This window comes from Cavia porcellus, unplaced genomic scaffold (genome assembly GCF_034190915.1).
Source record: "Cavia porcellus strain 051 isolate PalLab524CR breed Dunkin Hartley unplaced genomic scaffold, mCavPor4.1 scaffold_3, whole genome shotgun sequence".
Lineage (NCBI taxonomy): Eukaryota > Metazoa > Chordata > Mammalia > Rodentia > Caviidae > Cavia > Cavia porcellus.
Window position 1 is genome coordinate 8245869 of NW_026947486.1, and position 25346 is coordinate 8271214.

At 36.5% G+C, this 25346-nt stretch overlaps 1 protein-coding gene across 2 annotated transcripts in view; it reads left to right on the forward strand.

Moving 5' to 3' along the window:
• Positions 1-397: 397 nt before the first annotated feature.
• The window catches only part of Lancl3 (LanC like family member 3), a 125454-nt gene continuing 100505 nt past the window's right edge, over positions 398-25346 (forward strand). For both annotated transcript variants that reach the window (XM_063245688.1, XM_063245690.1), the window contains exon 1: positions 398-970. In XM_063245688.1, coding sequence (XP_063101758.1) covers positions 398-970 — 573 coding nt within the window. The remainder of the gene's footprint in view (positions 971-25346) is intronic.

The following is a 25346-nucleotide window of genomic DNA, read 5'->3' on the forward strand; positions in this document are numbered from 1 at the left end:
CAGGAGGGGAGGAGCTGAGGGCGGAGTGGGAGGAGTGGCATGGGCCCCGCGTGGGTCCCGCCTGAGATCACCTCGGCCCCTGGGAGAGGCGGCAGAGCTGCGGCGGCGCAGGAGGGGGCGCGCAGCCTCTGGGAGGGGGGTGCACGACGCGCATCCCCCGCCTTCACCAAGGCCACTCCAGAGCTTCGCGGCAGCCTGGTGTCCCATTTGGCCATTCGCTCTGTGCTTTTTTCTCGCACCCGCCTCCTCTTGTCACCTCCAACCTCACCCTTCTCGCTTCATCCCCGCCGCATACGCAGTCACCAAGTGCTTCAGGGAGCCGGAGATCGTGCGCGGGAGTGGCAGGGCGCACCATTAAGCGGTCCCCAGCTCGACATTGTGGGGCACAGGCAACAGCATGGACACCAAGCGCTGCTTCGCCAACCGCTTCGATGACTACCAAGGCAGCCTGCTGGCTGGCCAGTGCGAGGAGGCAGTGGCGCCCCTGGTCACCGCCACCATCGAGCGCATCCTCAAAGAACTGCCCCCGCTTGGGGGCGGCGCTGAGGCCAGGGGGGCGACGGCTGGGGCCAGCAGCTGCCAAGGAGGGCTGTACAGTGGCGTGGCGGGGGTGGCCTACATGCTCTACCATGTCTCTCAGAGCCCGCTCTTCGCCGCAGCCCGGGAGCGCTACCTGCGCTCAGCCAAGCGCCTCATAGACGCGTGCGCCCGCGCTGAGGAGTGGGGCGAGCCGGACGCTGACACCCGCGCTGCCTTCCTGCTCGGGGGCGCGGGCGTGTACGCGGTCGCCACACTGGTGTACCACGCTCTGGGACGGTCCGACTACGTGCAGCCGTTGGGCAAGTTCCGGGCTCTGTGCGCCGTCTGCGCGCCGGTCTCCTTCCTGGAGTGCGGCTCTGACGAGCTGTTTGTGGGCCGCGCGGGCTATCTGTGTGCTGCGCTAGTGCTCAAGCAGAAGCTCGCCCAGGAGGTAAGAAGCGGCCCCGGCCGCGGGGGGGCGCTCGCCGCCAGCCCTCAATGACACTGCCCCTGGATGGTCTCTAGGTGCCTCTTTGTCAGGCTCTGTCATTTCTTTAGTCTCTTAAGGTTTATCTTCTGCTTTTGTCCTATTCTGCCCTCCTCCCTCCTTTCAGCTTCTCCTTTGTTGGAATTTCGAGACTTTGCTTTTTGTTCCTCTTTATACTGAACAGGGCATCATCACAGAGTTCTCCTTGTCCTCTAGCTCTCTGCGAACTGACAGTGTGGTTCTTTCACGCAAGACTTCAAAAACTCAATAAATAAATAAATGAAAAGAAGGAATTTCCTTTCTTTGGATCGTGCTGTCAATATCTAGGGCACCTTCGAGTGTTAAGAGCATCAGAAAAGTAAGGTAACTTGTAAGGGCTGGTGTGAAGGTAGGTTACTTCTAGGCCCCCCGGGGTCTGTAAACAAGAAAATTGCTCTTCTGTTGGTCTAATGTGATTACTATCTGGCGTACTACTTAATTTATACCATAGCTCTTATCAAATGCATATTTAATGGGAAAATCCATCCTTTTTTCAAATCCATAAATGTAGACAGAAAACACCCCCACTTTGATCAAATGTACATTTTTCATATGAAAACATGTAATTGGGATAGTCAAAACCACAGCATTCTTGATGCGGCATCTTCTTGATGAATAGCTTTTTAATGGCTTCTTAAAACGAATTGGATTTCACAACTATGGTTCTATGTATTTTCTTTTTTCTGTATTCACTTTGAATACAGCTTGTGCCAGTTCCTGTGGAATAGATGATAAAAAAAGCTCTAGAGTATCATAGTAACTAGAACTGAAAAAGAGGCACTTTCATTGATAATCCACTAGAGCCACATATTGTTCAAGTGAAGAATTGACACATTTAACTTGGCTTTACTTGGGTGAGAAGGGCATTGGAAGAAAAATTAATGGTATAAAGTGCATTTTAAAAGTATAATTAACTTAGATAAATTCTACAGGGCAGATGATATTTTTTGATTTATTAGCACGTGAGGCTTAGTCAAGTGTGAAAAACGATTATTAAAGAATGTGCAGTGTGCTAGCAGAGCAGTAAAGGTCTGTGTCACAAAGTTGTCTTGAAATAGTGCATTCTGTTTCTGAGTCACTGTTACCTGCTAGCAGTTTCCCAGGGGCCCTTCCAGTTGTATAAAACCTTTTAGAAGGCCACTGAGCTATTTACATATCATTTGCATTGCATTTACTTCTGCTTCCCAGATCTTGCAGTCTGGTGGTAGGCAATTTTCAAATTTATTTTTTTCCAGTTCTTTTCCTTAAGATTTCTTTTTCCTCTTTCCATACTTTGAGGCCTCTTTGACAGAATGGAATGGCAGAGTGGGATAACCACCAGGTCATATACGCAGAAACAGAGATGAGGAACCCTGCCAGTATGCAGTGCCAAATCACAAAAACATTTGAAAACCTTTGTTCTGATTCCCCTACCAGATGAAATCTTTTTATACTAATCAAATGAGATGTGTCCCCTGACTCGCAGAGATGGAAAAAATTCCTAAGTTAAAAAAAAATTCTTATTGTATCATATAGTCCTAGCACTAGCCTCAGCTTCCAAAATTTAAGCAATTCGGACTTGAAGGGTATGGAGTAGGGTCTAAGCAAGCAATTCTCCCCCTCAAATCTAAGTTAGCACATGGTCCTGCCTTGTGTAGATAATCCATAAACACTGATAAAACTGAATTTCCAACTTGGATGTAATTTCTCTATGAATGATCTGTCATTGTGTCCCGGATTTCCACCTTCCAGTGTCTTTTGTATTAGCCTTCCTCTGGCAGTTTCCTTATTTATTACCCTAGTTTGTATCTTCCCCATACTACTTGATGCATCTTTGCAACCTGAGAATTACAGTATACTGTGACTAGCTCATTGTAGTTTAGGCTGGATTCTCCCACTAAACCATTCTATCCACCTTTAGGAAAGCAGTCTTAACAACTCACTTCATTGTGCCATTTACCTGCTAAACATCCTGTGTGGATCCCTATTATCTTTTCTCCTACAGCTTCTCATCTCACAGTTAAAACTATGACACTTAAAATGGCTGACAAGGGCCCACATGATCTAGCCCCCTGCATGCCTACTTCTTTTCTTGCTTACTTTTCATCAGCTCTTGCTGTTTTCAGCATTCTTCTGTCTCAGGCTGTACTGTTTGTTCTCTCTGCTTAGAACACTTGCCCTATGGTATTGCTCCAGCTAGCTCCGTGACCATCTATGTCTCTTTAACTCCTTGGAGAGGACATTCCTGTGTGCCCTATTTAAAATTACAACCCCCTGGCCCCCCCTTTCTGCATTATTTTACTCAATTTATTTATGTCTTTAATAGTTAGAAAATAAACTCCGTAAGGGTAGAGATGTTTTAGTGTCATTGCCATACCCCAAGCATTAGCTTACTTTCTGACACATATTAGGTACCAAACTTTTCTTTTTTGGTGTTGTTTCAAATATTGTTTGCACTAAGATTTGCTTTAACACTCATCTTTAATGACATCTAGGTTATCAATATTTTCCTTTACAGTGGTGCTTCTAGTTTTACATTTAAAGAAATTCTTTCCAGTTGCTTAGGTCTGAGTAAATACTTGTTGAATGAATTAATTAAATGAGTTTTAGTTTCTTACCTTGGATCCAACTAACCCATTAGACCACTGCTTGTTAAAGTTTAATATGAGTAGGAATTACATGCAGATATGATTAATAAAATACAGATTTAAGATAGGGCTTGATATTCTGCATTTCTAACAAGTCCCCTATGTGATACTAGATTGCTGCTGGTCTATGGACTATAATTTGTATAATAAGGTAATACAATAGTACATAAATTTTTGGCATTATACCAGCCAGGTCTATTAAGACATAAGTGTTTATGAAGTTTGATATATTTATTTATAAAGCTATAATTCAAAATGCTGATTACCATATCTTGTCATGCTTTCATTGTAAGGACTTGCAAGAGAAATTTATTTCAAGATTTAAAAACAGAAGTAGGTATATTCCTCCCTAGAAGTGAATGAGTTATTTTAATATGCAATGTCACTGACTGACTGTATCTCAGTGCTTTATACTAGGAGGTATGTGACCAAAATTATGGGCTGTATTAGGTAATATAGCATGAACATCTTATAACATGTAATTTTATATATCAGCATTTGCCCCTGGTTTTATCTGATTTGTTCCTTTTTGTAATTTATCTTTTCTAGCTTTTTCCCTTTCCATTTGATTTTATTGTTTGCATGTTTATAAGATTCAGGGGTGAAAAATATTTTGCATATATACGGAGAGACAGACATACAAACAGAGAAAATCACCACATCCAAGAAATATATTTTAATTTAGTTTGATCCTCTTAGAAATGTTAGCTTTTAGGGTTTGTTGGTGACATATGCTTGAACAGTGGGGCACTGAACTCCCAAGAAGTCATGTTGCATAAATTTATTTTAGGTCTATTATGCTTTCTACTAAGTGGCAGAAATGTAATATGAATGGTGGTGTTTTTAGGGGAGGCTGAGGACACCAGTTAAAATGATTTTCACATGATGTAACATTTAGCCTCAATTTCCACACTTGCAAATGGGTTAATAAAAACTTCTTTGAAATGTTTTGCCATTCATTCATTTAACATTAGGTTTTTGTCTTTTTCTTAACACCTTAATAGATCCTGGGATTCAGTGCTCAACAAAAACAAAAAAATATAATTTTGTTATGATGAGTGATTTGAAAGAAGAAAATAGAAATGGTGGCATTGGTGGAATAGGGGAAGGCTTAGGATGGTTTGGTAGAAAGTCTGCAAAAGGGGTGTTGTGCCTCATTGCTACAGTATAAGAACTAAGTGGCTACCCTCAGTGTAGGCATTCTAGGCAAAGATGAAGACCTCAGATTATAAAATGGCTCAGAAGTCCCCAAGAAATGAAAGAAATTCAGTATGGCTAGAGCAGAGAGTGGAAGTTACAATCATGAAAGGAAATGTAAGGAAGCTAAACTCAAATCCTGCAGAATCAGATCAGTCAAAGTCAAGAGTTTGCATTTGTTTCATGTTTAAATAAGGGAGTATATTGATCTTATTTACCTTTTAAAGAGATTACCCTTGTCTTTTTGAATGGAGAATAGACAGACTATTAAAAATAACTAAGAGGTTGGGGATATAGCTCAGTGGCAGAGCTTGTGCTTAGCAGTAGGCCCTGGGTTCAGTCCTCAGTGCAAAAACAACAGTACAAGGAAGACTAATTATAATTATGAGAATGTAAAATCCTTTTGTGTTAAGGACTACTTTATAAGTCTGAAGCTTTGGAAACTTTTCTTAGAATAATATTTTTAAATATGTGGATTAAAACACATAGCATTACAAAGGAAGCCAATTATATTTCAATTCAATTATTGAAACATTTGAAAATAATGTATCACACAGTAGCATTTGTGCTTTTCATCATTGTATTGAATAAGATTTTGCAGTTTTTGTTTTGTAGATTTTGTGCTTTTGAAATAGTCTTGAGAGTCATGGTATTTTGAGATGTCTTCAACAACTGCTGTGATTTCTATAGGTGACAAAGTCACAAGTACTACTGGGGGTTATGTTTTACATTTGTAATAAATGGAAATTTTCAGTTGTTTAAGATGCAAGATATAGATGTACTCTTTATCAGTTAAAGGAGACTGGTTTAGAAGATTCTGTGCTGATTACTCTTAGATACTATGCCTTGTATGGTGCTTGGACACAGTAGCTGCTTAATGAAATTAACATGATCCCCTTGGCCTCTATGATTAGAAAATTCAAGGTAATTCTGAGCATCAGCTAGAAAATGATACTCAATTCAAGATATGTCTTTCTGTTGTCATGACAAAAAATTACAAAGGTATTAATTGGGTCCTTACTGCATTCCTAACGCAGGTGGTAAGCAGCTATATAAGTGAGTATGTTTGTAGCTGCAAATAATAGAATGCTCAATAAAAAGAGTTTGAAGTCAGATGTAGTGGCATATATCTGTAGTCCCAGCACAAGACAGATGGAAACAGGAGCAGTACTTGATCCTGGGAGTTCAAGGCTAGTCTGGGCAGTATAGCAAGATTTCAACTCAAAGAAAACCAACCAAACAAAAAAGTGATTGAGTGGGAATTTTATCTCATTTAACAAAGAATATAGAGGTAAGCCATTCCAAGATTGGTTCAGCAACTAGGGAGACTTATCATAACCCACATCCTCTCCAGCCACTTTCTCTCCTATTCTTGTGTCACTTTTTAGTATTCAAGATGGCTGCTCCCAGTCCAAGTATCATGTTCCTGTTCAAATGAAGGAAGAAGGACAGCTCTGGATTTTTTTTTCCTGGCATCTCTTTTTATTACGTAGAATGTTCTATCTTCAAGAACTTCCCCTCTGACTTACTGCTCAACACTTGGTCTCTGGCCAGTTCTAGTTTCAGGGAAACTGGGAAGACTAGTGTATTGCATTTCTAACTTTTAGAAATGGATGCAAATTCTAACCAGAAAGAAGGAGGAAGGTAATGGCTGTTGGGAAGGTACCAAAATACCCTTTGATTTCTCCTGGCACATTTGTCTGTGGTCTTTTACCTTACCCATTCACTTCTTTTCTCTTTAGGGTTTCTCTTCCCTTTTCTGGCCCACCTCCACTTCCCATGAAAACAGAAAGTTGTATTGTTCTTGCTTGCAAATGTCAATCAAATACAAGCCATGTTAACTAATAATAAAATTTTAAACTGCTGAGTTTTAAGAATATACTTTACTGCAGCAACTATTTCCATTGTTCTAGCTTTTCTTTAATTTATTATTATCCTAACAAGATAAACTCAATGAGAGTGTACAAAATAAGACCTCTTTGAGCTAATATTTTTTGCCAGGGATATGTGGCACAGTGCCTCCCTGGCAAGCGCGAGGTCATGAGTTTGATACTTGGTACAAAAAAATCAATTAACTAATAGTTGTTCATGTATTTTCTTAAAGAAATAATGTATTTAATACAATATTCATATTTTTATACAGTTACACAAATGATGATATATATGTTTTCTACAGGTTTCTTGCTTAACATTCAGCATCTCTACATATCCTGCATGGAGAAATGTTTCTATTTTATACTGGTTACATTTAGTGGCTATAACATGACTTAATCCTTGTCAGTGAACATTTAAATTCATTCAAGTTTTTAAAATTTTTTCTATTCTCAGTTACATATATAATGCATGCTTATATGTATATACATACATATGTCTTTCTATATAATTATCTTGGTTTACTTTTGCAAGATATACATTCAGGATCAATTTTTTAAGACAGAATTCTGGGTCAAATTTGTTTCATTTGATAAAGATATTCAAATTGCTTTCCAAAAAATTACACCCACTTTCATCCTTTGCATCAGGTTTTGGGTTGTGTATGGTCTGACATTCCTGCAACACTGGATTTCAGAAGACTTTAATATAAAGCTAACTGATAGAGGTTTGTTGTGTAGATAATGAATCTCCTTATTGTCCATTTTAGTGGACAACAGAATATATGTGCTGGATTTCACTCAGTCTTTGGATTTGAGCAATCTCCATTTTTAAGCAGATATACACTGTCTGCTGCCTACTTAAACTCTGAAGTTTGGCTTCAAATGACAGCAGGCTTGAGGAAACAGGATTTTTAAAGGCCATGTCCAATACTTAATTGCTTGATTATAGACTTTCCAAAAAGTAGGACATGTCTGTGTGCCACAGTTTAACACTTTTTTACTCATGACCCTGAAGGCTGTGAATGCTAAAAGAATGTAGCAGGAACTAACAATGATTTATTATTTATTTCCACACACTGTTGTACTTCACATCTATTATGTCATGGATATGTAGTTTTCATGTACTTAAATGTAACTTGATTTTTAAAATTCAACTTTTCAATTAAATAATTGCATGCATTTGTGAGGTACAATGGGATTTGTCAATGCATGTATATATATATATATATATATATATATATATATATATAGGATAAACATTATTCTAACATATCATTCATGTCACCTACTTATTTAAAATATTCATTATTATTAACTACAGTATAGTCACTTTTCTAAGAACTACATACTCTTCTTGTCTAACTTATTTTTTTCTTTTCCCACTCCCCACACCACCTCTGGTCATTCCGAGTCTACTTTACTTTTACAAATTCAACTTTTTTAGATTCTACATATACATCAGACATGGATTGAGGAATTTATTCCAGATCATACAGCTTTTCAATAGCAGTGATGTGGCTAAATCCCCACAGACTGGTCTCCAAACCTGTTTTTGCTATTAGAGTTCCACATACTTCAATATGCACATTAATCCTGGGCATCTTGTTCAAAGTTAAGTTTGGATTTAATAGGTCTACAGTGAGGCCTAAAATTGTATATCTCTAGCGAGGTTTAGATGATATTTGTTGCTGGTCCATTGAGCAAACAAGTACAAATACACCAAGTCACTCTTTACCCAATTATGAGTTTTATCATTTGTCCTTGTACTGAGAATATCTTCTCCCACAGATGCCAGAATATTAGCTTTCCAATTTTTAGTTCATGCTGCAGGAAAGATGCACCAACTGGAACACTTGCTGGCAGATTCTGGGATTCTGTTAACATGTTGAATGAATGAACACATGTTTGGGTTTCTTTTTCCAAATAAATATAATTTCGCATTGTATACATAATGGTTTTAAATTTCCTTAAGTAAGTCACATTACAAATTTTAAATTATTTCATGATAATATAAATAAAGCACTTTATTACCATTCTAAAATGAGAGAAAATGTGAGCTTGATATCATACTGTTGTTTAAAAATAATTTAATTAATTTTACCTGCATGACAAAAGTAGATTTCCCTTCCTCAAGTCTAAATTAACTTAAGTTGAAGATGGTCAGCTTTTTTCCATTTTATTTTTAAATTTTTTGACTCATTAATTTAGCAAACATTCTCAAAATATGCCATAAGCTTTTAAGTATAATTTATTTATACTTTTTCATCTATTACTATATATTCCACTACAACTCAAGCATATTTTTTTTGTCAACTTTTAAAGAAAGTATGGCTCATAATTTCCTTATTTTTGAATAAATAGTTTGGGGAAATAAGCACAACGAAATTTCTTTTAAATGTATTGAATTTTAAATGTACAGAATTATTTTGCCAATAACTTAAGCTCCTAGAGTTCTAGAAGAAGGTTGTTTTAATGGTATTTTATTATATGCACTGACCTCCGAATATGAAAACATAGAGTATATTAATTTATTAGTTTATTGGCTGACTTCATTTTTCAGGTTAATTTAATGAATGATGTTTATCATGTGACCCCACACATACAAAATATACAGTGGAGTTCTTCCAGGGGGTAGGAAGGTCCTTTCATATACCCACATGGGATTAAGATAGTCTCTTGGCAAATTGGCCAACAGTCCCTGATGTGTCCAAGTAAATGTTTCAATTCATAATTCAATTTTACGAATTGTTCCCTTAGCTACAATTTTTAATTAAGTACAGTGCATTGGAGGTTTGATTCATCTCATCAAAATTATGTTTTTCTCATGCATTATTTATATATATCTAAGTAACACTTATCTCTTCCTGATTATTTTCTTCATGAATTTAGTTACTAGGGAAACCTATAAAGTTAACAGACCTATTCTAGCCTGTTGGGCAAACTCAATTTTGAAGAAATCATTTGATACATTTTTTTTTCTTTTTGCAAGCTGAGCCAAGGTGTACTTTGTATAAGATCAAGCTTCCTTTCCTGAACAGTTTTAATCATTCAACACCTCAGATAAATGAATGAATTTGACACGTTGAAGTGTGAATATTGCTATCTGGGCCATGAAGAAGCTGTTTCCCAGATGAGAGATATAGTCTTACAGACTTCACTGGTGAGAACGTCATCTAAATGAGAGGTGGCAAGACAAATATTAGCCATAGCATTAAGTGCAGTTAGATGTTTCTGTGTCCATCTGCTGGCTCTGTGCCTTTGCATGGAATGAATTCCTCCTGCTCAGTGGTGTGTTGAAATCTGGTGTCCATGGCAACCAAAGCATCACCAATTTCAAAGCAAGTACTTTGGGGACCAGCTGACTCTCCATGCACACAATGACTATAGGAAAGGTTCACATTCCTAATAGTCTTTACAGTTGTACAAGCCTGAAGAGGTCCAGTGCTCAACTAGAAAGGACGTATTGTCCTTACGCACATATTAGCAGTACATAATTTTCCTTTTTAAAAATGCTTTATTATTTCCTTGTGAGGCAAAGAGGTTAACACATGTATTATAAATCACAACTGTTGAAGTAGATTAGAGTTTTACTGAAGTGATTGAAACAGGGTAGTTAAGAACACAGCTGTCAAGTAGCATTGAGATTGAATTCTGATTCTAGTACAATAGCTTCTTGACCTTAGGTAAGTTTTTTTAGCATTTTTGAGGTTTAATTTCCCTATCTGCAAAACGCAATCAAAGCAACACCTGCCTCTTAAGGGTGCTATGAAGAACCACTGAAAATGTGTATGTAATGTGTTTAGCAAAGTGTCTATGAGACACAGAGAAATGATTCTGTGTATCAGTCATTTGTTTTTATTATTTTGAGGATTACTATCATTAATGTGAAATGAACCTTTTTTGTTGACTCAGTAACATAGGTGTGTTTTTCAGGCATTTAGCCAGTCTGTCTCTTAGTTCCTGTGGTGATTTTCATAGCTTCTTTGTCCCTGATGGCAACAGCAAATCTTCGAGATTTTTACACAGAGGCCGTAAAGGGCAGGAGAGAAATATCCTCTGTGCTGCCATGCAGGAGATTAAACTGAGCTGCTCTGACAGATAATGTGTCAAAGTAAATTGATTGGCTGGCATCACCCCTGAAACATGAACCTATATGAGTTATCCTATATATTTATTCTAGGGAAAGGACTCTTTTCTTTTTTTAAAATTTTCACTTCTTTGCAGACTTAATTAGGAACTGGCTTCCTTGTGTTTCTGATTTGTATTTCTCTGAGTACATTATCTGTCTGGCCTAAAGCTACTGTAAATTGCTAAGCAGGCTAGGTTAAAATTCTTATTTCTTGTCTCCTCTCCTACTTCTGCATTCTAAGTGGTGAACTCAAGAATCTCTTCTTGCTATTAAGTTCTCTTCTTTGTTCCTAAAGAACATTAAATTGCATGACACTAGCTTGTAATTTCAGAGGAATATCAATAGTTGTGACTGTTGAAGTGACAATTTCAAATGAGATTTCCTCAGCAAATGTTACAGATCATCTATATTTGGTAGCTTGTTTCTGATAAGGATTAATATAATTAATGGTTTTTCAAGTGTTTCTTCAGCTTTTGGTGCAGAAATTATTTTTCGCATTAATGTATTTTCCTATTTGCATTGAAAGACTATATGTTATATGCGCTCCATCAATTTTATAATCAAATATTCATTTCACTTTTTAACTTCTATATCTTATTTGTATTCACTTATAATACTCTCACTGGTAACAACTACACTACTAATCTGGAATTATGACTTTGCTTTACTCTTAAATAGTGAGGTGTCATGTATATTTATTATTTCTGGTAATGACACTCACTACCACACCAACTGTGTGTATGTCTATGCTTAGCTTTAATCTTCATGATTCTTTCTTATATTTTTCTCTGAAGCCAGTGAGGCTCACACTTAAGCATGTATTAAAATCTCTGGAGGGCTTGCTAAGCACATATGACTTGGATCCACCTCCAGAGATTCTGACTCAGTAGGTGTAGAGTTGGGTCTAAGAATTTGTGCTTTGAAGTTCTGAGTATTCTACTACTGCCCCTTATCTGGGTAATGAATTTTGAGAAACACTTCCTTAGAAAACACAAGTAATCTTGGCCAAACATCTCTAAAAAATGGGAACTAGATGAGGCTTAAGGTATTAGTAATGTAAGCTTGTTACCCCCAGAAAAATAGGTCAAGAGTATAGAACTTGCTGTATCACAGGCAGTATGATAAATGTGTTTTTATATTGCAGATGAGAAAATTTTAACTTAGAGGCATTCAGTAACTTACCCATCATTGAATACAATGACAATATAACAAAGTGCTGTACATTTGTTGCAGACTTACAGGAGCCTTTGAGTCCTTGATTTCTGGACACTAAAAAGTTTGTGAATTGGAGTTTTCAAGTACCACTAATAGTAATAAGAATGCGGGTTAGGGGGCTGGAGATTTAGCTCAGCGGCATAAGCGCCTGCCTTGCAAGCAGGCAGTTGTGAGTTCGATCCCTGGTACTGATAAAAAGGAAAAAGACAAAAAAAAATGTGGGTCAGGTCTGAAAACAGAACTAGTTGAAATTTTGAGTGCAGTTAGACTCCCAGATACTTCCCCAATCGAAACACCTCAATGATGAACTTAGGTCAAGTCTTCAGAAAGCTTCCCAGAAGTTGTAAATTCATATTTGTGCTGAAAAAAGGAAAAATTAAAGGACAGGGAATCCAAGAAGGGTGCAGTTTTAGGATAAGTTCCGGCATCTGCCTTATCCTCCAGGAGACTTCTGAAATATAAATTGCACCCTAGACAAGAGACATACTTTTACACAAAGAATAAGCTCCATGTGTTGGAATAACAGGGTATGTAGACTTTCAGAGCATGTAAACACCTCTCTATATTGATATTTTGTTAAAATGACTATTGTAGTTCACAAATAGGTCTACTGAAGAAGGCTTTAGGGATGAATTTTTATAAAAAGAACATAGACACAGACACAGAACTAATAAGGATTGCTTGTCAGTGTTGGTAGAAACACATATTGTTTTGTTACTTTTCAGGCCTTTCAGACCTTTATAGAAACTTGGAGTTTTACTTTCTTGATAAACATAATTAGATAAGCTTGCCTTTGAGGCTCAAGCACACTCAGATCAACAGATGACTTACAGACACAGAACTAATAAGGATGCTTGTCAGTGTTAGTAGGAACACACATTGTTTGTTACTTTTTGGGCCTTTCAGGCCTTTCAGATCTTTATAGAAACTTAGGGTTTTACTTTCTTGATAAGTGTAATTAGATAAACTTGGCTTTGAGGCACAAGGCACACTCAGATCAACAGATGATATAGTTTTTTGAAAACAGCATGATGACATCCAAGTTTGCATGCTGAAATGTGACGGACATCCCTGCACACACACACACACACAAACCAACATATGGACACACATAACCTTTTCCTCAGATCAACTCCCAGTGCACTGGATGTAGATTAAGAAGGGTTCCTGGTGTTGAGATAGACACAAGAAAAAAGCCATTGGGTCCTGACCTAGATCCCCAATCTCCCAAATGAGTATACAGTGAAGGCTTAAATAAAATGAGACAAAGGATATGATTTTAGGGCACCAGGAGGATCAAAACCCTTTAGCTGCGTTCAAGACTCTGAAGGTTAAGACAAAGACTTCTCTGGACTGCCCATTTTTATTAGGTCCAAAACAAAGGGCAGGGAAACTGAGTAAAATGAGGGAATGAGTAGGACTTGGGAGTCACTTCAAGGATGTCTCCAAGTAATAAATCATGTCATTTTAGGAGAACTGTCTTATTTTCAGGATAACATGATAGGAGTGAGATTATTGGGTAATTTCTGCAGCGGCGGTCTCTATCTGTATAATTGATGTTTGAGACAAGTGTCCACAGCTGTGGCCTCATCTTGCCTTTTGAGTTATCTCTGGCCTCACAGGCCACTACAGGCCTCAGCCATGACCAATGATTCATAGAGATTCACTTACTATGAATCAGCTCCTGTCACCAGGCAAGGGCCTAGGACAGTTTCACAGGTAAACATAGAAAACCAATTAGTTAATTTTAAATCCTCCTCAGAGCTGCTTTGTAGTGGTATCCAACAAAAAGCCATAAATACTGATATTTGTAGGAGTAGTACTCCATCCCAATGTAATTTTAACTACATTGCTTGGTCATCTTACGATAAAGTTCATGAACAGGCTAGCTATTTCCAATACTCATAGTTTCCATTGGGCTTTTTAAAATGACACTGTTAAGTTGGAAATATTAGTTAGAAGACATTTGAGGAAAGCAGCTGGTGTGAAAGGCAATGCTCCTAATACAATAAATAAATAAGAAAACTAAACTTAAAGGAAACATATAATACTAGAAGTATGCTCTAGAATGGATCTGAAATCTACCCCTCTCCCAACCGACATGTTAACAGGTTGGTCCCTGGCTTTGTCCTTTGAACGATGGTGGAACCTTTAAGAGATGGGGCCTTTTGGGATATTTTAGGTCATTAGGGTTTTGTGGGATACCAGTCTGCCTTCACATTTCCTCCTCTGAATTGACATTATTTTCTGCTTTCCACTGCTGCCATAGTAAGTTGCCTCATCACAGACCTAAAAGCAAAAAATCAACCAATCATGCACTGAAATCTCTGAAACTAATTCAGCATCAAGCTTTTCCCCTTTTATCCTGGAAGCCTCAGGTATTTTCTTACAGTAGTAGCAAGCTTGATCCGGCCTGCAGACCAGTTCGTGGGTCTCACCTGGAGAGGGGATCGGGGATGGGGGCGGGGCAAGAGAAAAGAGAGATGGAGACAGGATGTGATTCCAATCGAGTCTCGTTTATTTTCAAAATGGCTACAACTTTAGGGTGGGGGGCGGGCCAATGGGGCAGGAAGAGGGCACAGAGTGTTATCTGATAGGTCATCATCACATCCGGATATATGACATAAGCAGACGGGGATTATGGGTAATGTAGGCAGACATGAGGATCATGGGAAATGTAGGCTGACACACAAAATGCCCTCAGGCAGGAGGGGCAGGGCAGCAGCAGCTATTCAAAGCCGCTCCCTACACAAGCTGATTAAGAAAATTTTCCAAATGCTAAATTGATACTCTTAGGAAAATGATCACATGTGAAAACAAAAGCTACGGGAGTTCCAGAAGATGCTAGATCAGGAAATAGCAAAATAGGGAGCCTCTCCAAGAGAAACAGCTCAGATGCTGGAATAAAATATCCTGGAGAAGACCAAATGGAAGGAAATGGATCCTCTCAACCTAGGAAGAAACTAATAGTAAAGGAAAAGAAGAGAGGAAAAAGAAAAGAAAATCTTGGACAGAAGGCTATAGCCAAGCTTTCTCTCACTGGAGCCGGTTCCATTGTATACAAAACAACACTTGAATCTGGAGACCCGCAGTCACATTGAAGTTGAGGGTTGGCGAGCCTGAGGGCCTCAGTAGAAAGAAGTGGTTGCGGAGGGGAGCAGTGGAGAGTAGAGCAGCACTGGTTCGAAGATCTGGCTTGGAGATCTGCACCAGCTCACAGTGAGTGCACAGAAATCAGTCCTCCCATGGGAATGGGTAAGGGGCTGGGCAGCATTTTGCAGTCATGCATGGTAAACTCAGGGCCAGAACTGCAGTGGCTTCAGTGAGCCACTCCTAGTGCACAGCAGATTGGTGTGAGTTGGTTGGATTTAGTCCCGCCTCTGCCATGATCCAATAGCCAAGGAAGAGGTCTCTTTGAAACTATACCTAACCGGCCTCATCCATGTGGCAATACTAACATGGTGAACACTTACAATGGTTGCCCAGCTCAGAAGGGAGGGTCCAGCCTGCCCCACCCCTGCTTGTAATTCAGGTGTCATCAGCAGACTGGGGAGGGCAGCCATGCATAACTAACACACTTCAGAGTAATCATGGCCAATATGGGAGGTGCCAGGGACCCCAATTGTCCACTTGTCAGGAGGAAACCAGAAACATGACAAGAGGAAGAAACAAAAGAAAATCTAGAGCCCCAACAAAAACACTACAGTCCCTGAGGGAGGTAAATGCAGAAGAGATTGTGAATTGCATACCTACAGTGTCTGAAATAGCAGCATCTGACATAAATAATTATCTTCATGATATTATAAAAAACTCAAAACAGAAATTCTAGCACAAGTAAAGGAAGGTATAAGAAAATAATAAAAGAAATGCTAAGCACCTCTCAGCAAGACACAGATGGAAGAATGGAGGGAAAAAGAAAAAGGAGAGAAACCTTTGATGAAGAATATTAAAAAAAAATCTACAATACATGAAACATTCAAAGAGACCACCAGGAAATTGAAAACTCCATTGAAAGCTGGCAAAACTACTGGAAAGGAATTAAAGATAGACTATAAAACCTTGAAGACAGGTTTGCAATGTGTGATCGTGAAAGGAAAGATCTCTTAAAAATAACAAGGAACCAGGAATTAACAATACAAAGGCTAGAAGACAGCAAGAAGATCTGTAACTTAAGAAAAAATAAGAGTTAAGAAGCAGGGGTAAACACAAGTGAAATACAAAGGCTATTTACAGAATAATTAAAGAAAACTTCCCAAGCATAGGAAAAGGAAATGTTATCCAGATATATGCGGCATACAGAACTCCAGCCAGCTCTAAAAAAACAGATCTATACCCAGACATATAATAATCAAGATCCCAGAAATTCAACACAAGAACAGAATATTAAAAGCTTTCAGAGAAAAGAAACAGATCTCTATATAAAGGAAAACCCATCAGAATCACGGCAGACTTCTTGACACAAGCCGTCAAATCAAAAAGAACTCGGAGTGAAGTATTCCAAGCCCTGAAAGAAAATAATGTCCAAACCAGGTTGATGTGCCCTACAAAACCGTCTCTCAAAATTAATGGAGAAACAAGATGCTTCCATGACAAAGAGGAACTGGGGGAGTTCATGACCACCAATCCAACCCTGCAAAAAATAGTGAAGGACATTCTAGAGAGACAGAGGAAAACAGCATGGTTTCAAGAACAGTGACAGAGGAGACTCTGAATGGGGCAGACAGTGGAATGAAAGGGAAAAATAGATAACCAATGGCAGAAAAATAGCATGGCAGAGATCAGACAGAGAATATTGGCCATAATCACTAACATAGATAGCCTCAATACACTAATAAAAAGAAACACAGACAAAGTGGATCAGGAGATACGGTCCATTAAGATGCTCTATATAAGAAACATATTTAATCTGAAAGAAGTTTTATGGACTCAAAGTCAAATATGAGAAAATAATGCTCTATGTGGCAGGGAACCAGAAAAATTTGGGAGTAGCTTACCCATCAGCTGCAGATAGGTTGGAAAGACATGTCACTTTTGTGCAGTGGAGATCTACTCAACTATAAGGAAGGCAAACCTTGAGGCTCTTGTAGGTAGATGGATACCACTTGAGACCAAGCTCAGGGGTAAAAAGGTTCAGAAACCTATTTACAAAATAATTAAGCTCAGGGGTAAAAAAGTAGATAGAGGGTTGCCTCCCTAATCTAAAAACTAAAGGAGTTATACAAAATGTACAGTGTACCCTGTTAAAGTGAAAAGGGAGGAATTGTCTAAATAGGGAAGGCAGGGGACATCAGTAATCTTGTGTGATGATTTGAAACCCATATTGCTTTCATCACTCTTTTTAGTTTGGTTATATTCTGTTTCATTTTGTCTACTTGTACTAGATTTGAGGGCATAGACAGTTATTCCAAAGATAGCAGGATTTACTGCTAACCATTTTTAATTTCCTATTATGTTAATCTGAAACCTTGTGTTGCTTTCACTGCATTGTTTTGAGTGATTTTATTTGCATCTGTTTTGTTTGCAGAGGGGAGCAGTGGAGAGTTTTCTTGTCTTTACTGATTTTATTCTAATTTGTTATGTTTGATAGTATCAAGTATGAGAGTATAGGCAACTGCTCTGAATACAAGAAGTTTCACTATGATACCCATTCTGGTTTGACTGTTACCCTCTTTTGAAGTCCTATATTATCTCCAATGTTTTGTTTTTATCAATTTTGTTCTGTAGTGCTATGTTCAATTTTATTGCAATTCTATTGAAGATAACAAGAGATATCATGGTAACCATTGGAGATCACCTTGTATTGTGGTTTTAAATTATGTAATATGTTCATTCTTTTGTTTTGAATGACCCTACTTCTTCTCATTTGGTTTTATTCTTTTCAAAACATAAATAAAATTAAAATAAAAATAAAAAAGAAACAAAATATGAATATTATTGAAAGGAACATTCACAGAACAGAAAAAACTCTCAGAAATTAAAGATATGACAGCAATAACAATAATAATAATTCTACTGAAAGATTAGAATATTAAGTTGAATAATGCTCTGAAAGTTCAAACAAGAGAAAATGAGATTGATTAAAAGAGAGAAGGTCAGAGGAAGTCCAACCTCTGTTTTATAATCAGTCCAAATTCAAAGAAGATGAAGTTAGTAAAAGGGGACATTTTTGAAAAACTAAATCAAGAGTATTTATATAAGTGAAAAACATGGGTTGTTAGATTTAAAAGGTCTACTGGTACGCTGTTGAAAAAAATAAAAATTAGATTCCATAGGCTTTCAAAAAGCAAACAAAATCTGATTTCATGCAAGGATTAGCACTAAACTTTTAAAGCAGCTTTGGAAGCTGCAAGGTGAATAGGAACAAGGCCACAAAAGTTCCTTTAAAAATTATTTCTCAGAATATCATAGCAGCCAAATTTATCGATCAAGTATGAATGTAGAAAAAATATCATTAAGTAGTTAAGGTCTTGAAAAACAATCAGAACTTTTTTGGCTCATTCAAAAGAGGGAATAAACCAAGAAATAAGAAAATCTGGGAATTAAAAAACCTGGGTTTTAAATATGGATGAGTCACAGGATACTTCCAGAGTGATGGCCAAGAACAGTCCAAATAACAGCTGGGTATTCATGCAAAGATTAGGAGAAAAAGCAGGAAAAAGTAAAAGATAATCATTGCACACGATATTGCTTGATAAACACTGATTGAAACAAGGTTATGTAAGTGTTTTGGGTGACTGAGAAATGGAGAAACGATAAGAAAGCTAAAATTTCATCTTTGTGAGCAGATCAGTAAACATATCTAAATGGAAAAATAAAAAAATAGCTGTGTGAGTATAAGCATGCCATATTAAAAATATGTAGGTATATTACAGGTAAAATATACGATAAAATGGGGTTTATTTTACCTTTTTGCCTCAAAGGAGTTGAAATATGGGTGGAAGGGATAGAACAGGGATTTGCTAATATTTTTAGGAAGTGTGGCTTCTTTACATAATCCAGGTATATATTTTTTGAGACATGAACACCAAGGACATCTTCTCTTAACTGACCTTGCCTATGCATTTTGGCTATGATTTCTCCATAGTCTGTTGTTCTTCATAATTACTCTATTCTTACCTAGTAATTTTTAAGATAAATTGTTCTGTGTATAATTAAGATATGTAACACACAATTACAGGTTATACATAGACAGTGAAGAGATTACTACAATGAAGCAAATTAACAGAACTGTTACCACATATGTGTACTCAGTTTTTGCTTTTGTGGCAATAAAAGCCAACAGAACTCATTTAACATCAGTCTTAATCTCAGTACAAATTTGTTGCTTATAGAGCTCTCTAGACTTCACCCTACATATCTGCTGCTTTTTAACTGCTTAGTGATAGACAGTGTTGCTGGAGAACATTTATGATTAATGTAGTCATTTACAGATAAGTTTTGTCAAGTGTTTCCCATTAAAAATATGGCTTGATAAATCCTTATATCCTTGTAAGTCGTACTAAATTAATATTTAATTATAAGTATATATTTTATCAGTTTGACTATTTGTATAGCCCTTTCAACTTAAAACTTCATATAGTAAAACTTTTTTCCTAACAGTATATTAAAGAATTGAGTAAAATCATGAGAATCAGGACTATATTGAGCTCTTACCCAAGGAGGAAGAAGAAAAAGCCAAGTAAAAATAATTGCAAGTGAAAAGATAGATGATTAGAATATAATAGAGACTGGTGAAATCATTTATGTAAAGCAGAAGAAAAATAAAAGTTTTTAATAGTAGTCGTTCTAAGATCCTCTAGTATTCTAAAATGCTTCCAATCGTTCTGCTAGTAAATAGTAACTATATAAAACATTAAGTAGCCAAGTATTTTTACATAAACTGTCCTACTTAATTCTCACAGAAGCTCTTCAAGTTAAATATTATTAATATTTTCACTTTCAAAATAGACAAATAGACAAAATTTTCAAAATAGACATTGAAAATGATATATGGTTGAGAAGTGAAGTAATGATAACATTTATTGTCCAAGAAAATTAGTTTTGATAGATATTGGGAATAGTAAGACAACTCAAACTAAGATTTACCTCTGGAATAAATGTATTTATGATTATCTAATTAATAAGAGATAGAGCACTTTCTAGAATCTATATTGCTCACTGAAGATGAGATTTTCCTGGTACTTTGAGCTAGTCGTACCATTAGCGTTGAACAAAATTTCCCATACCTTAAATATATCAATACATTTTTACTAAATGGCAAATAGTTATTTTTATTCATTATGAGACAATTCCAGGGACTTGATAGAGCTTCTAAAACAGTCTTTGGGATTCAGGACTGAGCTGCTTATTTACCGTTACCATGAATTTACCTGAGTAGCTTAAAAACTCATAGAGGGAGACATCTTGGAAACATTTGGATACAGGTAAGAAATTCCTGAGTAGAACATAATAAAATAACTGGTAGTGTGATGTTGAATGCAAGCATGAATTGTGAAGTGTGAATTGAAATTAGATGACAAAAGGTGAGGCAAATTATTAAGCACAAATTTCTAAGCTCACATTTATTCCCTCAGTTCATTTTGATATTTTTTTTCACAAGACTTTTTCTTTCTTGATCCCTTTCCCTAGCATCCCTGGTTGAACTTTTGGATGTACTGTTAGCTGCACATATCATATTTCTTTTCATGCTACATGTTCCCTAGAGAATGTTTCTTACAGTATCTCTGGGACAATTCTGCCCTCTTCATCACTACTGCTTTTTACCACTACTGAGGTGAATAATGGGTACCCTCTTGGCAAGTAGACAATTCTCAATAGATATTTACAGAAGGAAAAGGGCAAATTAAATGTTTTTAATTTCATGAAATCGAATAAATTCCTTTACTTGAAGCTTATATATACAATCTCAAGAAAAGGCAGCTTGCATTAAACCTAACTCTTTATAAGCTTCTACCTAAATGTCTTTTTAATTTTATAAATCTGACTGTAGAGCCACTTAGGTTTAAGTATTGATAGACAGAGCACTTGATTAGTCATGACTATTGTCATATTTTCATTCACAATCAAGCTTTAACTGCTCAAGAATGGTAAAATTCTACCACATTTATATTACAAAATGGGAAATATGCTGACCTTATGATATGTCAAAATAACCCACTTATGCTTTTGTCTGCTGACAGTAAGACTGTGATTATTAACATTAATCATACCTTTTAGGAAACTGATTTTGTATTTATACAATTCCTGACATCTAAAAACATTTTTATTTTTTCTTTTTAAAATAAATGGTATTTATTTTGCATTCACGAAGGTGATAAAAAACCACCTGTGTGTTTCTGGACCTTTATCTATTTCTGTTTTAAATTTGCATTTTATTTTTAATAAATGGAACATTAATAGATCTAGGCATTTACTTGGCTATTAGGATGATTCTTTATTTTTCTACAAAGAAAAATGGAGAATTTGGTGTAGAAAATGTCACTTTAACTGCATATTAAGCACTACCCCCTAAAAAATTGTAAACTATGTATAGAAGTAGAAGAGTCAGAGCTGGTTTGCAGTAAATTTACTTTTACCACACATAAGAAACGAATATTTAATCACAATCTTCCCATAGTAAGTAGACACCTGAAGAGATAATTAAATCAGAATGTAGAAAGTATCCACATTCTGTAGCACAGTCTGAGTTGACATATTACATCTTAGACAGCACAAGGTTTTAATTAGCAAGAGGAGGGAACCCTGTATGGCACAGTTGTTTCTGATTTATACTGTTGTGTGTTATCCAGCATGTAACTGAGCTCCTCAGTATCTCCACAATTCAGAGAAAAGTCCATAATTCCTGCCTTTCTACATTACTACCAGATGCCTTCTTAGAAGTCCTTACTAAAATTGCAGTATCACATAGCCTTTTATATATGGCTTTCAAACTTGAAGGATTTTGTTTTCCAGCAGGCAAACTGTGTTCCTATACCACTGGAACAAATGTGAATGAAAAAGGGCATGAAACTGTTTCAATTTCTGATTTATATTACAGGCTAGTATTTTGTTTTAGAAATTTCAAACCAAAGAAGATATGTATTTTCTGTGTAGTCCCTTGTTCTGAATGTCTATTATCTTACAATTAATATGTTTTTGTTGTATTCACAATGCCTTCCAAATTTTGTCTGCCAGGGATTTGCTCTTGGCTGGTCCAGTTCCAATGTAGTATGTGTAATTTAGAATCAATTTAAACTTTGTTATATGTTGTGTCTCTTGTATTTGTATACTTATATCTTTAATCAGTTTTCAAAAAAGTCTCATTTTTCCTTCATATATTGCTTCATCTCTATTTTAACAGCTTTATTGATATATAATTGATATACTAAATAATTTTCCCATTAAAACATAATTCAGTGGTTTTAACATATTCTGGAGTTGTACAACCATCACCCAAGTCAATTTCAAAATAGTTTCATCATCTCTGAAAGAGACTTTGATGCCATTGGCAGTCTATCCCTTCTATGCCTTTCTTGCATTCTTTCTGCTGTACTAGGCACAATGTATCTAGTTTTAAATCTCTATGAATTTTGCCTATTTGTGACATTTTTTTACAAATGGAAGAAAATAATATTTTTCTTCTCAGTGGCTTCTTTCATTTACAAAATGTTGTCAGTGACCATCTATGTGGTAACATGTATTAGTACTTCATTTATTTTTATTGCTAAGTAATATTCCATTGTATGAATGCATTACATTTTAGCTACTCATTATATGATAGGAATTTGAATTATGTGTATGTTTGTGTATGGTTGTGTGTGTGTAAACATTTTTGCCCATTTTTTCATGGATCTGTTTTCATTTCTCTTGGGTATAAAGATACAAAAAAATTCCTTTATCATGTACTGGTTTTACATTTAACATTCAAGGAAATTTTCAGAAAGTTTTCTGAAACTGTTGTGGTATTTTACACCCCTGCCAACAATATATGAAGGTTCCAATTTCTCCATATTCTTACCAACATTTTTGTCAGACTATTTATATATAGTCGTATTAAATAGATGTAAAGTGATATCCATTTGTGTTGTAGACATTTTTCTTGATGACTCATGATTCTGACAATCTTTTTATGGGCTTGTCATCCATTTACACATCTTTGGAAAAAAAACCGTTTTGATTTTAAGCTATATTTAACTGAGTTGTTTTTTTTATTTTAAAAAGATTAAGATAAAAGAAGACAAAACAGATCAGAACAGTACAATTTCAGCAACATAGTGTTTCACCTCAAGACAACCTGACGTAACAGTAGCTACCATAGTGTCTCTTTCCTTGAAATATTTGAGTATGCCTTCTTACACTGTAGTATGAAACATAAAAAAATAGTATAAAACCATTCAAGACAATGAAAGTATCACAGAGTATTCAAAACCAACTAAGAGAAAATGAACAATGGTTACTATATTATCTCCTTGTCCATAAAAAAAATTATTTATACTATCACATATAATAAAATCCAATAAGATACAACATGATAAAACTGATAGAGATAGAAGAACAAAAGCTTGGTAGGACTTCAAAACAAGATGATATTAAATCAGCACTAGTTGATTTCATGTCTTATTTTCTTCAAAATAGCTGTTCATACCATCACAGACAATAAAATTGAACAACCCAGATTTAAAACATTCCAGTTAATGAGTGAAAACTTTATATTGCTTCAAACCAATATGATTGGGAATCATGATTACCACATACTTTTATGTATTTTCACCGTTTCTTACACTAGGGAGACTATATGGTATTTATACATGTGAGTTTTATTTATTTTGCTTATGAATATGGTCTCAAGCTCTGTCCATTTATTTATAAATATCTCAAAGTAATCATTTTTTATAACTGAGTAGTACTCCATTGTACAAAACTACCATAGCTGTTTTATCCATTCCCCAGTTGATGGACACTTAGGTTGTTTCCAAGATCTGGCTATGACAAATTGTGCTGCTATAAACACGGGTACACATATATCACTGTGGTATGATGTTTTCAGTTCTTCTGGGAATATGCTTAGAAGTGGAATAGCTAGAACAAATGGGACTTCCAATCCCAGGTTTTTGAGAAATCTCCAGACTGACCGCCACAATGGTTGCACCAGTCTACACTCCCACCAACAGTGCAGGAGAGTTCCTTTTTCCCCACAGCCTCTCCCACATTATTTGTTGTTAGTTTTCTTGATCCTGGCCATTCTTTCAGGAGTGAGATGGAATCTCAGTGTGATTTTAATTTGTATTCCTCTAGTGAGTAATGATGATGAACATTTTTTCATGTATTTATTTGCCATTTGTCATGGTTTGTGTTTGTGTCCCCCAGGCCTCATGAGTTTGCATTGTGCATTTGTGATTCGTTCATTGTCTAGTGCTTGGATTGATGGTTGTTATTGCTACTTCCACTTAAGGGTGGAGCCAGGATGTGATGTAATGGGCAGGAAGAAGGTGTGTCTTTCTCTTTTTGCTGGTTTGAGCTTGCTGTTTTGCAGCCACCATGTATGGCAGCCCAGCCATGCCCGCCTGTCTTGGAGCCAACTGAGTGTGGACTGAAACCTCCAAAAACTGTAAGAAATAAACCTTTCCTTTCCCAACTTGGGCATCAGGTATTTTGTCTCAGCAAGGATCATAAAGTAACTAAGACACCATTTATATTTCTTCATCTGAGAACTGTATTCATCTCAGATGCCCATTTTTGGATTGGATCTTTGAATTCTAGGGGTCTGATTTTTTTTTATAATTCTTTATGTTTTAGACAGAAATCCTTTCTCTGAGGGGCAGTTCACTAAGATTTTTTCCCAGTTTGTGGGGTTTTTTCACTATGCTGGATATTTCTTTTGACATGTAGAAACTTTTTAATAAGACGTGATCCCAGTTATTGATTCTGGGAAGTATTTCCCATGCGGTTTGAGTCCTCTTCATGAATTCTCTATCTACCCCTATGTCTTCAAAGTTTTTACTCAATTTGTCTTCCAATAGATTTAGTGTTTCTGTTTTAATATTCAGACTTGATTCGTTTAGATTTTAATTTAGTACATGGTGATGGGCATGGGTCTGGTTTTAGTTTTTGGCATATAGAGAGCCAGTTTTTTCCAGCACCATTTATTAATGAGACTATTTTTCTTCCAGTGAACATGTTTGTCCCCTTTATCAAAGACAAGGTGGTTGAGTGTGTTTGTAGTTGTGGTTTTATCTTCTAATCTATTCCATTGATCTTCAGCTCTGTTTTTATTCCAGTAT